At 34.8% G+C, this 16,054-nt stretch overlaps 1 protein-coding gene across 2 annotated transcripts in view; it reads left to right on the top strand.

Annotated features, from left to right (window-relative positions):
- Positions 1–16,054, top strand: part of EMC10 (ER membrane protein complex subunit 10) — a 37,110-nt gene that overhangs the window by 15,460 nt on the left and 5,596 nt on the right. Inside the window, exons 4-5 of one of the 2 annotated variants that reach the window (XM_083144069.1) lie at positions 7,465–7,646; positions 10,626–10,722. In XM_083144069.1, coding sequence (XP_083000195.1) covers positions 7,465–7,646; positions 10,626–10,722 — 279 coding nt within the window. Of the gene's footprint in view, positions 1–7,464; positions 7,647–10,625; positions 11,141–16,054 lie in introns of those variants that run through there. The other variant, XM_083144060.1, reaches the window with a different exon arrangement.

Here is a 16,054-nt window from a genome sequence, read left to right as displayed (position 1 = left end):
AAGAATGATCAAGAATAACAGCACTGTAACTACGCTGACAACGTACATCTAGTGTTTAACCCACAAGGACATGCGTATGGGTAAAAATTACCCAGTCGATTTTGAAATATATTTTCTGATCACATCCGATTATTGTCTGAGGCCACTCTTCCGTTTCCAATGATCCCTTCCGAGTGTCGGGACCTTGAATCGGCTGCCAGTTAGTTTATTAGTTCTGCTCGTTAGACCATAGAAACACTGCCTGGGTAAATTTCACCCAACGGTCCGCTCATACGTTTTAGTTTGGTATTTCAACATGTTATTTTTTCTCGTTTTTATCAATCCTGTGATTCAATTCAAATGTTCAAAATAAATTCAATAAAATTATATTAATCAATGAAAGTATTACAAATTATATGCTTCAAAATAATTAAAATTCATATTTATTAGTAATTTTTCTTGTGGGTATTTTTTTACCTAGCACACATACTTACGTTATGGCAGAGAATGCTCTTCTTACAGTCTTTTCTTTCTCATTTTTTCTCAACTTCATCTTTGCGTAATACAAGGGCAAGTCGGGAAAAAAATCGCCGTTTGGTTATCAATGACAGACACTTGTAGATACAGAACTTTTATTATACACATTAGAAAAATATTATTATGCACATTAGAAAAGTACAACATTACATTACTTTTCGACATAATCACTGTTCAAATTGAGCCACTTATCATAACGTTTTACAAGGTTTAAAATTCCTTCTGCAAAAACATCTCCTGCCTGGGAATGAAGCCACTCTCTAACAGCATCGTGAATTGCATTGTCATTGTCGAAGCATTACGTCGCAAGCCACTGTTCCATGTGCCTGAAGAGGTGGTAGTCACTCGGTGCAAATCTGGGCTATAGGGAGGATGATAAAAACATCCCAACGGAACTGCTCCAAAAGTTCTTGAATGCATCCAGTGGTGTGCACGCGAGCATTATCGTGAACCAACACCACACTGGAAGTCAGCATGCCCCGACACTTGTTCGGATGGCTCGTCTGTGTTGTCGTAACGTTTCACAATAGACTTCTGAATTGATGGTCGAACCACGCTTCATGAACTTCACTAGCAGTACTCCTTTAACATCCCAGACTGACCGTTTTGTCAATTTTCTGCACAAGTTTATTGCTGACTACAGATGGGTGCCCACTTCTTGCCGCATCGTGCACGGCAGTTTGTCCATCTTTATACATGCAACACCATTCACGTACGATACCTTCACTCATCACATTTGATCCATAAACATTACACATTTCGCGATGAATCGCAGCTGCCGAAAGTTTTTTCGCACACAGAAATCGTAAAACCGCACCCACTTCAGATTTTGCGGGATTTTCTATTGGAGCGTTCATTTTCAATTGTTATAGCTGACGAGTCAACTGCAACACAACCTTCTCCTTCTACTTCTCACTGCCTACTGAACTACTGTGCACAGCTCCACAGGACTGATGTCGCTATCCCCAGATATCAGTGGTCGGAAGTAGCACGCTACTTGTAGTGTCGCTACTGTAGCTAACTACAAAATTTGTAGCTGTAGCAGCACTACATTTTGAAAATTGTAGCTGTAGTGAAGCTACAATATTCCTGTAGTTGTAGCGAATTCGCTACAGCTACATTTCTTCTGAGCATTTTGAGGTAAATTTTGAATGTGGAAACAGTGTATAAAAAATAGACAATAACACATACTTTTGCAGGAGGTTCACAGATACAAAGTCTACATATTTCATGGAAATACGGATAATCTAGATTATAAATATCTTGATATCGCAGATTATAGATATCTGCGTAATTTATTTCATTAGTAACTGAATAATACTAATATCCAGATAACTAACTGACATATATTAATATATTCAGACTTACATCTATGTTTTTTGAGCTACATCACTATTTTGGGGGAGAAACATGCCTCACTTGCGGCACCTCTGAACAAATCCTGTGGATATCCATGGTGTAAGAGACAGGACAATGTCATTAATTACTGTGTAAAACAAACACAACTTGCAGTGTTAAAGCGAGTGATCCATTTTCCACTACAGTGACAAAGCAATAGTGCCAGCAATCAATGGCTCAGTACGTTAACAGCATTGATCATTGTCAGTTTATAGAATCTCACCAGCAAGAAATTATTGTTACAAGAATGATAGACATACACTTTCTGGAATTACAATTATTTTTGTCATATTTATTCACAAATTGTAAAATTACAATATGTTTAGAACGCTCAGGTTTACACGTCAGTTTCTTCAATATATTTTATGGTATTGTAAAAGGTACATACGAGTTATTGACTTTTCCTGCAGAAATTAAGATTTTCTTTTTTTTCTCCAAATGTACGTATTTTCTTCTACTTTTACGTCCCTTTTCTGTAACTTTCGGTGATCATGACAATGAGGATGAATGGTTTATTTATTAATTCTCTTATTTAGAGTCGCTTTTTGCCACTTTTGGCTAATTGTAGATAAGCTAATTGAGACTGGATTCGAATAGCTATGTGATTCTGCCAGGTATTGAACCTGGATCCCTTTGATTACAAGATGACGAAAATTCCACTGTCTTTTCACGGAAGCATTCTTAACATGAAAACTTACTTAAACCATAGCTCCATTTGTACGTACCATAGAAGCATCCCCCAGCTATCCCCAATGTCCGAGCAAACATTCAACCTCTCTCCCAACTAACATTCCCTTTAAGGCTAAGAAGATAAAATTGATAAATATCACATTTTTATGTTATTCCCCTTTTGTGCAACACGTTATAGTAAATTTCGATACATATGATAAATTCCAATTAATTTTTAAAAAGTAATCAGTGACAAACATTTTTGAGAACATACACACGTGTAAGACCTCGTTTCATTAATCTTCCACGTGGGCAGCAGGAATATTTTAATAAGAAAGATTATTATTACAAAGCATAGTTTACCCTCCAATTATTGCTCCTTCTTCCATTATTTAAACCTGCACAGATGGTAAAACTGTCGCACCCATTGTCTGTCCATAGACATTGTAAAATGGGCTCTCGAAGAGCAGACGACAAAACAACCAAGGACCAGTGATGTATCAACATGGTGGATCGTGTTTTGAGTGCCCCACTGGCCTCGCAACTTTGGATGTCTCGTTTTTTACCTTAAATTGAACAGGCAGAAACGCGAGTACACCCAGGGGTCATGTTTCTATGGTGTAGTTTTTTAAATTGGTATACATAAACCTTTAGTGGAAATGTCAGTTATAGAAGAATTATTTTATCTTAATTATGGATATCAGTGAAAATTATGTAGGTAATCAGAAAATCTGGTTATCCATCATGTTCACAACAATTAGCATCCTCGAAAGAGTCAGTGCGATATATTTTTCGTTCAAAATACTGCCTTCATATCAGTCTATTAAAAAATGAAATATTTATTCTCAAGAGAAAATATGTTGATATGTAAACATAAATAATCCTAACAAATTATATTTGTATATAGTTATAATCATTAATTTTGGTAAGTACCTAATTGCAATACTCATATATCAAATTTGAATTGATATGTCACTCACATAGGTATGTTATTCTCAAACACTATAGTAAAAATAAGTAACTGAGATAACACTGCTATCAAAATTATCGAAAGACTGAAATCATAATAATAAATCACAGAATCTGTTTTCAAGTAAGTGTAACTATTGTACTAGGGGCTTCTCTTGAATATCCATGTGGTTGTTTTAAGTTTTTCATGCAGAAGTAGCGCAAAAGTAGCGAGTAGCGAACAGGAGTAGCGTAGTGAGCTAATTTTAGGTAAATGTAGCTGTAGCTGTAGCGAAGCTACTTTTAAAATGTAGCGTTCTGATCACTGCCGGCTATTTCTCGCACATGTGCAAATGGAGTTTTTTTTTTTTTCCGAATTTCCCTTGTAAAATAAAAATGTTCGAACTTAATAAAATTACGTTAATCATTGAAGATATTATTATTTACATGCTTTGAAACAATTAAAATTTGGACTTAAGATGCAATTTTCATCTGGTATTTTTTTTTACCCAGCACATGTCCTGCCGGGTTAACAATGGCAAGAAAACAACTTGTAAATAGAATAAATATGTCAATCAAAATTTCATCAAAAGATGCCGGGAGTGTGTGATTGCATTTGGCTATCACTTTGAACAACTCTTATAACACAGGTTAGTTCTTGTTATGCACTCTAAATATACTTGTCTGCTTGCTAAAGTTATATGCATAAAAATAAGCGGGATGTTACGGATCGAAAATACTGGCATCTGAGCCATACCTCCTCACCTGCAGTAACACGTTGTCTCGGCTCCGAGCCAAACCATTCCATTGTTGTGACAAAAATTGGACACTTGCTGCTGTTAGTTTCGAAAGAAAAAAATATATTGTAATATGAAAGCCATGCTTGTTTTCAGCGAGAAATTTTAAATTCCCTCAAACTTTAACAATGTACTTGTACAAGCCGTGATTTTTTTTTTTGTGTTGAAATTTTTGCCCCTCCCCCTCAAATATAGCCAGAATGAAATTAAATGCTACCAATTTCTTATAGGGTGCTTCAAGTGTTGTTTAGTACTCAAAATATGTGTCTCCGAACATTACCTGCATTGCAGTATGTTCCAAATGTGATGTATATCGTGCATCCTGGTTTGTGAGGGTTAAAAGTCATTTGCCGGTAAACAAAAAAAATTGACTTGGTTTTGGTGATACTTGGACACTGAAATTGATAGACAATCAAACTTAACCATCTATTTTCCAAAGTTAAGAATGTCATGTTGTTTACCGAGTGGGGTGTGCATGCACCCCAGCACATAAGCCATGTTTTAAGAAAAGTAATTAATATTTTTTTTTATAAATGCAACTTCTATTGTATATTCGAGGTTTCCATATACAAAATAAAGTAGTATATCTGTATTTTGATCTCACAAATAGAATGGGATGTATATTTTCTATTAAATACAGAATCCTAATATTTTCTCAAATACAAAATAAACTGGAATTTTGTAATAAGAAATTGTGTATTTATTTTTAGGTGTTACAAATTTACCTACTGTCCATTTGATGCAATGCACCAGCCTAAACATGTTTTCCACTTTTCGAAGCAGTCCCGAAACTTGTAAAGTTTAGCTTTTTAATGCGTCCGTTTCTTTTTCTTAAGCTCTTCCATGTCCGCAAAACGTTTTCCATTGAGGACTTTTTTCATTTTGGGGAATAAAAAGAAGTCTCGTGGAGTGAGATGGGGTGAATATGGCATTCATGCTGGTTCATGACGTTTGTGGTTAAAAATTGTGTTACACTCAAGGCTTTGTGTGCTGGCGTGTTGTAGTGTCCCCACTTTGACATCTCATCACGTCAAGCAAACAGGTAAAATGCCTGGTTAACAGTTTGCCCGTTGGGAACGAATTCTGCGTGAACAATGCCATTTACATCAGAAAAAGGAATTAGCATCATCTTGACATACGGCCATGAGCGAGGTTGGTCTGATTGATTGATTTACTTTATTTTACTTCGTTTCTTGTGCCACTTTTGGCTAATTTGCGAAGATGGGGATGAGTGATGAGGTGATGAATGGACACACAAACATCCATGCCCAGCCTGGGATTCGAACCCGGGACCCCTGGAGGTTGGTCTCCAAGTGAAAATTTGCCATTCCTGAAGCAAGAAAACCATTGTAAATTTGTGTTTTCCTCAGAGCAGCAAAAAGGCATTTAGCGGCAGAAGCATGCACTACAATAGGCCTGCCCACCAGAGAGTGATTCTGGTTTCTTTTGGGTCCCCCCATGTACATGCACATGCACCCTATTGTAATTAACTTCAAATTTCTACAAGACAACTTGTTGAGTACAGTTGTTTCTTTGTAGATATAGATATGCTTGATAGTAATACATAATAAAATTTAAAAATCCCATTCCTGAAGATTTTTTTTCTTTCTTTTTCTAAAGTTACAACAAGATAAACAGTACTGGGGTGTGGTGTGCGTACACTCCCCTTGGTAGATATGGGGTTAAAAGCTGGCAGATTGTATGTGTATTCACATTCACATAGCACTAGTTAAAACTACTCTTTCTTTGTAGTGACTGTAGTTTTATTGTTGATCATGGTGAAGAAATAATTGCATTTTAACCTGTGAGTCACCAAACCTTTTTTTACCTAACATTCCAACACAGTTTCATGTGTGTGTTTTGCCAACCTATGTGGCAGAGTGGTTAGCAAATCAATGTTTGAATGCCAGCCTGGGCATGGGCATTTTTTGTAAGTGTTCATTCATCAATTTCATCATTTCTTCACTCATCCTCATTGTCATGATTAACCAAAACTGGTACAAAAGCGATGTTAAATAACAAAAAATAAAACTTATATAAAATGCCATTTTGGTGTTAAAATAGTGAATATAACCTTAAATTTGATTTTAAAAACTACACTTATTACACAAAATAAATGTTTCCCTCATAATAGTACATTTACGTAGTTATCAGAGTATTAAGTTCCTGTGAAAAGGAGTCCATTTTTGCTTCTCAAATATTTGCAATAGAATTAATAACTTTTCCGTCATTTGCATAATTCACAGGATACTTCAGAAAATGTGTTGGTAAATAAACTCTTAATTTTCATGTTGAAGAATTTATTTTGGATTTTGCAGTTCATTTTTAATCATTTTGTGGTAACATGGTAGAAAATTCATTTCATACCTTAATAAACCGTGAAAAATAAACACTACAGTGTGTTATTTCATCATATTTCGTGTTTTCTGCCAAAAATGAAATGTTCATGCCCTTGTAATGGCTCACATTCTTGGTACTAGCAAATGCAGAAGCATCTTATTTCGCATTCACTACATATTTCAGTGATGTTATTTTTCCTCCTAGTCCTGGTGTAAACTGAAATTGCCAGAAATGTGGAAAATTTGATGGAGAGTTGCTTATGATCAATGATTTGTTGTCTGCAGTTGTTAGTGATCCCACAATTGTTTCTTACTGAATTGAAGTTAAGTTTAGGATACAGCAAGTAAAAGTAAACTGGTTTTCCTTCATGGTGCATTTTGTTTGTTAACTGATTTTCACAAAATTAGAAATAGAGCATATAATCTTTTTTCTCATTTTTTCATTATACAAATATTTCATCATGGAAAATAATTTGAACTTTGTTTTAACTTCTTCATGGGACAACTCATTCAGGGAAAGAAACCTTTCTGGAAAGGAAAAGACTATACTTCTTTAAAGTTAGGAATTATAAACAACAAATACAAATTCACGTGAAAATGAAATGCATATAATTAAAATAAATTGGATTATTAATAATAACAACATTCAGTTATGTTCTAACATTCAGTTATGTTCTTTTAGATCTTCACAGTAAAAGCAAGAACTCTTTTTCATACATAAAAATAACAGTTAATAATTTTTGTTTCCTCCTTTACCATAATTTTGCAGCTTGAAATGAGATTTATATTCCTCACAGTGTTCCTTGTACGAGTCTCATCTGTCAGATACTCTGACAGTAACCTTGGACCATGCTGGAGCTGTGGTAGCAGTATCTATGTCGACATCTCCGTCAATGTGCGAAGGAAGACCAACATTTGATGAAGATCTCAAGAACTTCAATACGACTGTGTTTGTACGCCACATGGAACAAGGACCTGTGTGAGTAGATACATCATTGTCTTTCTCATCAAACTTGTTGCACTTTGCTGACATTGGATGGTAACTCTTTAGCAAGGTGTAAATTAAACTAGGAGTGCAGTTTCATTTAATTAACAGGTTTATAATTGTAATGTGCATTTGATTTTTTTTAGTAAAAAATCAGTTTTAGTTGGTACTACTTATATTCATATGTTTTGTACGAAGTGTCCAAGAATTTTTTTTCATTGTAATAACTTCGATTGTGGAAGAACCGTAATTTATAAGTTCTCAGCTATGGCAACTACCCTATCTTTGGTGTATGTTATAGAACGTGAAGCAGTAATACTTATAATATTCTAATATGAGTAAATATTGCCTAATAGTACTTACCAGACTTGGAAACATATATCTAAACAGATTCAAACCTTTAACGCTTGTCTTTCCTTTTGTAGAGCATTACATTGCATTTTTTAAGATGGAAAATGTTTGAAAGTTACAATATAAACTTGTGCTATTGCACACTTTTTTCCATTAAGAAATCTTGTGATTGTCTTCACTCAAAAATAACAAGTATTCTCTTTCTTTCTATTGTACATATGTTTGTAGATTAACAGGGAGCTATTTAGATTAAGAACGTATGAATGCCAATATTTTTAAAGTCGTTGATTTCAATTCGTTTGTGTTATGTAGGCTGATTGATTTAAAATGTCTTGTGTTAAAAAGTTGCAAGTGAGTTTGTATCACATTCTTTAAAGTGAAATAATACCTTAAGAAGTTAAAATTCTGCTCTTTGAATTCTTGCATCCTAAGTTATATAATATTATGGGAACCCAGTTGAGCACTGAGGACTTGAAATTTAATTTTTAAATTGCATAATAGTCTGCTCATCCTTCGCATACTGCACGAAATATATATTCAGTGTAACGTATAGTTGCAATCTTTGTTAGTCAACATTGAGCACCTTGCCTATGTTGAGTAATTATGGTATGGTTAGGGATGTAATACAAGACTTGGGCCATGTTTTAACATTTCTTGCAGCGAGACTTGGATTTTTACATTTTCCTGCATTATACATTCAATCCTCATAGTCCCAATAGAGCTTAATGTTGTAAAATTTTCTCTTTAGTTTGGTCTCCTGAAAAATGTTAAATTGCGGCTCCTCTGTAATTGTATGGTGTGTATTTCCTGTCATTATATTACAGAATTTATTGGTATATGCAAGTGTATTGTGTATGTACCGTATTTGCGCGTGTATAATGCACAACCTGGATTTTGAAGAGGAAAAGTGACAAACAATTATGTCTCATATATAATGCGCAGTACAATCCAGGTTCAAGAAATGGCTTTCTTAGTTGTAGGTCATAAAGCTGTTGGCATGCCGATCAAGATTGAATGACATCATACCTATTCAATGAATCACCTGTTGCTATGAACCAAGAGGAGAATATCCTCTTGTGTAAACAATAAGCCACTAACCCACGCCACCTCCAGTATGTTTAGCATCCCAAAGCTTTCACTCTTTAACCACCTGATTTATTCTGTAATAGTAGAAAGTGAGATCAAAATTACCTTATGGATTTGCAGTACTCAGGAAGTTATTTTCTATTATTTCTCGCCAACAAATACTGCTGATACACATCCTATGTGACGGGAGGTGCATGCTCTAATTCCGCCAGAATGGCACTGCTTTTCTTGGTGTCACAGAACATTACATTTCAAAGTGAAAAATCGTGAGAAATGGCCTTCAAACTTTTATACGTGGTTTTGTTCATTCCTTCTTTACTTTTTCTAAAAAACTTCAAAATATATACTTTTCCTGTGATTCAAAATATATACTTCCCTTGATTAACATAACATTTATACGAGGCAATTTCAGGACCCTCAAACTAGCAGTTAGCAGCACAAGATTTTTTCCATTAAGGCATTTACACACTCCATATATATATTGTTATTTTTGCCAGTAATACATTTTAATAGTTATTTTCTTTTTCCTTTACTTTTCTTTCATCCAAAGTACCATAAAAATCAAAAGGTTCCTTCATTTTGTGATGAGCTTATTTCAACCGCATTGGACATCAGTGTCACCATCTTGAATGGAATAATGTTGCCATATTCAGAAACTGCAGAATTTAAGCTTTACAACGATATATAACATGATATGGTTCTTTAAACATAAAAAAACAATACAAGTGTCACAAAATCATGGAATGACCCTGTATGGTTTCATGTTGGTTGTCCAAATTATTATTCCGTGCATAATGCACACCATGGTTTTTGGGAGCAAAATTTTTCGAAAAATGTGCACATTATACATGAGTAAATACGGGTCAAAGAATATTAAGGAAGTATTGGGGAGGCTCCATTCACTCTTGATCAACATAGCAACAGCTTTACGATTTACAACTAAGAAAGTCATTACTTCAGTCTGAAATATGCTGATTGTTGTATATAAGATATCATTTTAGTATTGCCTTTCCTTATCAAAAACAGAGTGCTCATTATACACTTGTAATTCTGCCCCTTTACCTCCTCCCCAATTGGACTCCTGTCAAGTACAGGTAATATGGAAAGCATTCATTAACCAGCCGTGGCTAGGAATGGGTTGGGAACACCCGTGTTTTCCATATGGCAGGGGAGGGACCATTGGTCAAACTAAGATGGTATGATGCCCGGTGTACCTCCACACAGCACCAAGGCTGGCATCAAACCTAGTCCAGGCACTCCTCACAGTTCTAAAATCGTGATCCGTGAAGGTACGAGAAGTAAGGTTCGAGGTTTTCACTTTGCTGGGAGCCTGGGTCTGAACCAAGGAAGCCTGATCATTCCGCTGAGCTAGAAGCCGTTCAAAACCAATGAAGGAGAGATGATGTTAGGGGGGCAGGTTGATTAACTCTTATCTTCTGCATTAGATATGTCCTTAAGGATCACTTCAGTATTAATAGCTCTCTAATTTTGTATAAAATTTCAATGGTTTACTAAAATTATCTTCAAATATTTCAGGCCGGACACTGCAGCATACATTCAGAAGCAGGAGAAAGAGAAGGAAGCAAGAGAAAGGGGCGAAACAAAAGATAACCGCTCGTTCTTTGCAAAATATGTAAGTGCTTTGGAAAATTTTGTTTGGGCAGTTCTTCGTTTCTCATTGTATGTTTTGATGTGTGTTTTATTCTTTGCTGTACAAGTCATGATTTTTGGATGGGACAGGTTTATGTAGGTTTATTTGGATAGAAATCTCTATTCTCTCTCTCTCTTTTTTAACTTTCCATTTTTAGATCTTACTATTATTCTTGTTTTTTTACTTTCTTTCTTACACTCATGCATTTTTTGTAGAATTGTTTTGTGAGATGTGCAATATATATATTTTGTTGACCTTGTGCAGTATTACAAAAGTATTTTTAGTATGTTATTGCATGTAGAGATAGAGAATTTGAAATGTGATGTGTTCACCTTAGCTGCTTATGCAGATGTAATGTAGCTTCTTATAAAACAATAAATTGTGGTTGTACTAGCTTGTGCATGAGAATTTTTCCTATGCTGTTACTTTTTATTTGTAACTTTCTGATTGTATAACATACTGATAAGTTCATCCTTTTTAGCAATCAATTTATTCAAAACTGAATTCATGAGTGGTAGGGTTTTTGAAATGCTGGAGAATTTTATGAAAAAATCTGGATATTTTCTAAAGTTGGTAGGCAATAATGCCGCTTTTTAGAGTAATTCTTTTCATTGTTTTATAATTTTTCTAGCAATACCTTCAAAAAACCTTACAAGTTCTGGTGCTGCAGTGGAAAAATTACTTTCTAGATTTCCTCTGCTAGTCTTAATGTAGTTAAAAGAGTAAAATTAAATTCATGGAATTTTGTACAGTGAACTTAATGAACAGTTTATTTTTCCAATTGTGAAATGCAACATTTATTTGCAAAAACAGTTGAGGAATCAGATTTTTTGAAACTTTGGGCAGCAAATTTGTTACAAAAGAACAGGAAAGAAGGTCAATAGATATCGTACCCTGGTTCCAGATTAAATTACTTGTTGTAGCATGACCTGATGGAATGTACTACAAATTATGTTACACATCATTTTTAATGCAGTGCAAAATGTAAGCAATACTACATTTTTTTACACAGTAATATTCTTCCTTGCTTGTAATATTTAGACACTCCTGGTTATCTTTTAAATCCATGCTTATCCTTCAATTTTTTCTTCCTTCGTCTTGTGCAAATTTCTGTCCTCAGTAGCCTACTTCTCATATCAAGCTGCATCTTCAGATATAGGTTAAAGGTAGCAGAAAATGAAGTAAGTATTGGACCTGCAAGGTTGCCAGATCCAGAGTGAAAATAACGTTTACATGGGGAAAATGTAGGTCTCACCAGAGAACCAAAGTGTGGATAACATCAAAATTGAATGGAACAAGAACCACTCCCTGTACAAGTATATTAATAATAATAATAAATGGCTAAGGAGTAGCTCAGTAGTACATAAAGTTACTTATACTTCAGCACATTTGCTGTTTTCAAGAAGATGAAATCTTGTGCAATTATGCATGCACAAGATTTGTAAGATGCTCACAATTAAACAATAGCATACAAACTTGCCATATATGGCAATTTTAGTGTCCTAATGTATACTGACAAAATGGAAGTTTTTATGGTGGTTGGGAATGATTTTGACATTTAGCTGTGCTGTGTAGGTTGCAGAGTGCTAGGAGGCAGTATGTGTTTGCATTACATTGTGTGGCATGGGTGGCTGCTGGAAGATGAGACACACCAACATTGGAGGCTGATCTATGGTTGTTTAGGCAGAGATAATTTTGACCAGTTTCTCTCACATAAATATGCATACACGTTTGGACTCCAAATTTGCCATAGATACCAAATTCCAATTGCTTTTGTTTCAGAGAAAATTTTTATATCTACAGCTCTGTGTGTATAAAGTATCTTTTTGAAAATGTTCATACCTGTAAACATATAGAATCCTTTTCCAAGTAAGTGCCTGTGTATGTTACCGAGCTGCTGCTTAATTTTAGGGATGTTTTCCTCTTATGAGGTAAGCACCCCACTATGGTGGGATTTTTCGAAATTCAACCCTGAAAATGAGAGGTGGTGCAGTGTTAAACTTTTTTTTTATTATTTTGATACTTTTACAGCCCAAACTTCTCTACGTAGAAACCTGAAAGAAGGGCGTCTTCCTCTAACTACATAAGCAGCGACGAAAAAGGTTTTTTGTAAATTCAACCTCTAAGGAGGGGGTTGTGTTGTTGCTGGCTCAGTAGGTGAGCATCGTAAATGGTCACATTTTTGGTCTTTCCACCAAAGTTTCCATGTTCAAAACATGGCCTAGACATACTTTTTGAGTGTCCCTTCATCAATTTCATCTAATCATCACTCATCCTCATCATCAAAATTAACCATAAATGGCAGACAAGGGATGCTAAATAACAGATGGTGCTATGTGTATTAATCTTGATATGGTTGTGTTTACCGGAGATCTATAAAAACGGACTAATAATCGTGTCTGGTATTCTTATAAATGCTAATTTCTGATACAAACTAATGCTTCATAATTATGCATGTTTGTCCATTCTATCTTGACAATATGTCTTGAATTTAAGTATTTGGTTTTGGATTATTGTTTTCAATGTTTTAACTGATTTGCATTGAAGATGAAAGGATTCTTGACTGGAATTTTATTTCAACATTTTCTATCATCGGATTTACATTGGAGTTGGAAATGATTGTAGAGATGTTGGAAACAAATGGGAAAATGATTTTCCATACCATATTCCCCATGGTGATGGAGCTTGCCTGATCCGATCCATCTCTTACCTTATCTACGGGGTGGACAAAATGGCACACAGTTCCAAGACATCATAGTGTGGCATGCTCATGACAACTGGAACAAGGAGTTTTCTGTTTGTGTTGCATGACAGCTATGAGGATGCCAAATCTTACTTTAACCCTAGACGTACAAAGGTCTGCATGAGTTTTTGGCAAATCTTTAACTTTGTTTTCAGGGTGCTCCAAAGGGGCCAACTCTTTTAAAAGTTTTGATACAGAAGGTCATCCTTTGCTATAACAATATTATTTGTGGTAACAAACATATACATATAAATAGTCATAAAAATTAATTCAATATGAGCAAAGCTGTGAAAGCAAGCGAGTGAGTGAGTATGTGAGAGTTGTTATCAACACTACAGTAACCCCCCCGACTTACGTAATACATATGCAACTTATGTAATACGTAATAACTGTATGTAGCTGTCACAAGACTTTTTTTTATTTGAAAAGTGTAATTTCAATTTTTTTCTATATTCTTTTATATATTTTTCATACTTTTATAGTTAGGGTTACCAGATCGCTACAAGGGGAAAGTAGGACATAATACCCCAAAATGTAGGACTTTAAGTCAAAATGTAGGACACAAAACATTCACAATAAATAATACATATTTCTAGAACATGTTAGAAAGTAATTTAAAATTGACACTTTTCAGTTTAAAAAAAATATTTGTTAATGAATTCTTAAATGCAAAATTTCCAAACTTGTAATCATACTAAACTATGCACATCTTACTACCTGTTTTAACTGCTACTTTTAAGAGGAGCCAATTTTTCTCAAAATTTCAGGTATAGTCAAAATATATTTATGAGAGACCAGACAGTCAAACTATTTGAAATTTATAGGAACCAGTACCAAACTTTTCACAAACTTTATGAATAAAAATATTTCTCTCGTGAGTTCATTGTGCTGATGGTAATGAAAGTACTCTCTTCACTATGATCTGGAATGACAAACAAATATTCAGCAATTACTGAAATTTGAAATGGTTCCAGAAGTTTCATCTTGGGTAGTTTTTAATTCAATAACATGGTAAAGTTAAAGCTAAAGTTCCCGTGCATATAGCATCATGCCATGAAGGCACATTTAGGGAATATGAGGGTAGGGCCCCATACATTCTTGATCATATTGGAGGTGATATGATCAGCACCATGCTTTGGCCATCTTAACCCCTTAGGGTTGCACCCAGGTACCCATTAATTTAAGGCTAGGTGAGCCCCGGAGCAGCTTTTTTTATGTAGGGACAAGGCCGGAAGAATTCCAAACATACATCACCCACCCTGGGATCGAACCCGGGTCTTCCGTGTGGCAATAGCAGGGTATCTACCAAAATTCTTGACTTTTTCTTGACATTTTTTTTTTTCGTTTTTCTTAACCTTTATTTATTCGACCCCTACTTAGGTAACATTGGAAATTAGCAATTAAGAAAGTACATATCTATTTAGGGAAAAACCGCGACCAAAAAAAACAGTTAAGATGAAAACTGAAGCTTTATTTAAGAAGAGAATTAGACCTGCTTTATCTATTATTGCAACCTGAACTGCATTTGGCAGTATAATCTTATGTGGGGCTCGTATTGTCGTCCCTATATGTATGTGATTGTTTCTTCATCCATCTTATCTTAGCACCATTCATCCTCATCTTCTCAATTAGCCAAAGGGGCAGCAAAGTGAAGTAAAATCAAATACTCAGTCATTGTGATAGCACAAATTCTATCATTTCTTGACTTTTTTTATTGATTTCTTGACTGATTTGTTGATTTCTGTACTTTTCTTGACGGGTAGACACCCTGAATAAAATCAAAATATTGAGTAACAATGGGAAACACCTTGTTATATCAGTATAAATCCCAAGGCAAGAAATTCCGCTCACGCATTGAACATTGACATCATCAAAATGTGACCCTAAATCTTTGTTCATTAATTGCTTCCGTTTTTCTTCTAGAAGGACAAACCTTTATTTTCTTTTTGGATAATGACTGAATCATAATAAATTTCACTAGTTTGGAAGTGCAGTCCATGGACTTGTAACTTGCATGATTTCTCTGTGTTTAAGTGAAACACGTATTTTCCTAATTATGTGATACTCAAAATGTAGTACATTTTTGGTATTTTTCAAATTCCTCCCAGACGCCGGACATTAGGCTAAAATGTAGGACATGTCCGGGAAAAACAGGACGTCTGGTAACCCTATTAATAGTTTATATCCGAGTAAATACTGCTCCGTGATGTTTCATTTATAAAATAATATATGAAAATAATATACATACATATAATAATGATAAATATTGCAGTTTGTTACAAAGTTACATTTGAGCATTTTACAAATTCGACTTAACGTAAAATTCAAGTTACGTAAAGGTTGGGTTACTGTATGTTGATGCAACATTTTTGTAGCATTGTTTCATTTATTGGTGCGTCTTTTGTAGACTGAGCAAAGGCAGTTCATCAGGTATGAATCATTGCTTTCTGTGTTATTCATTGTGATGATGATATTTCCAAGTCACTGTTCACTTGAGCATCTTACATAACTTGAATTTAAAACAAATGGTTTAGAAGCTAAAGTTCTCTTACCAATTTCACATATTACAAT

The sequence above is a fragment of the Lepisma saccharinum genome, chromosome 1, assembly GCF_977018435.1.
Source record: "Lepisma saccharinum chromosome 1, izLepSacc3.1, whole genome shotgun sequence".
Lineage (NCBI taxonomy): Eukaryota > Metazoa > Arthropoda > Insecta > Zygentoma > Lepismatidae > Lepisma > Lepisma saccharinum.
The sequence above is the reverse complement of the archived record's forward strand: the minus strand, read 5'-3'. Positions and strand labels throughout refer to the sequence as shown.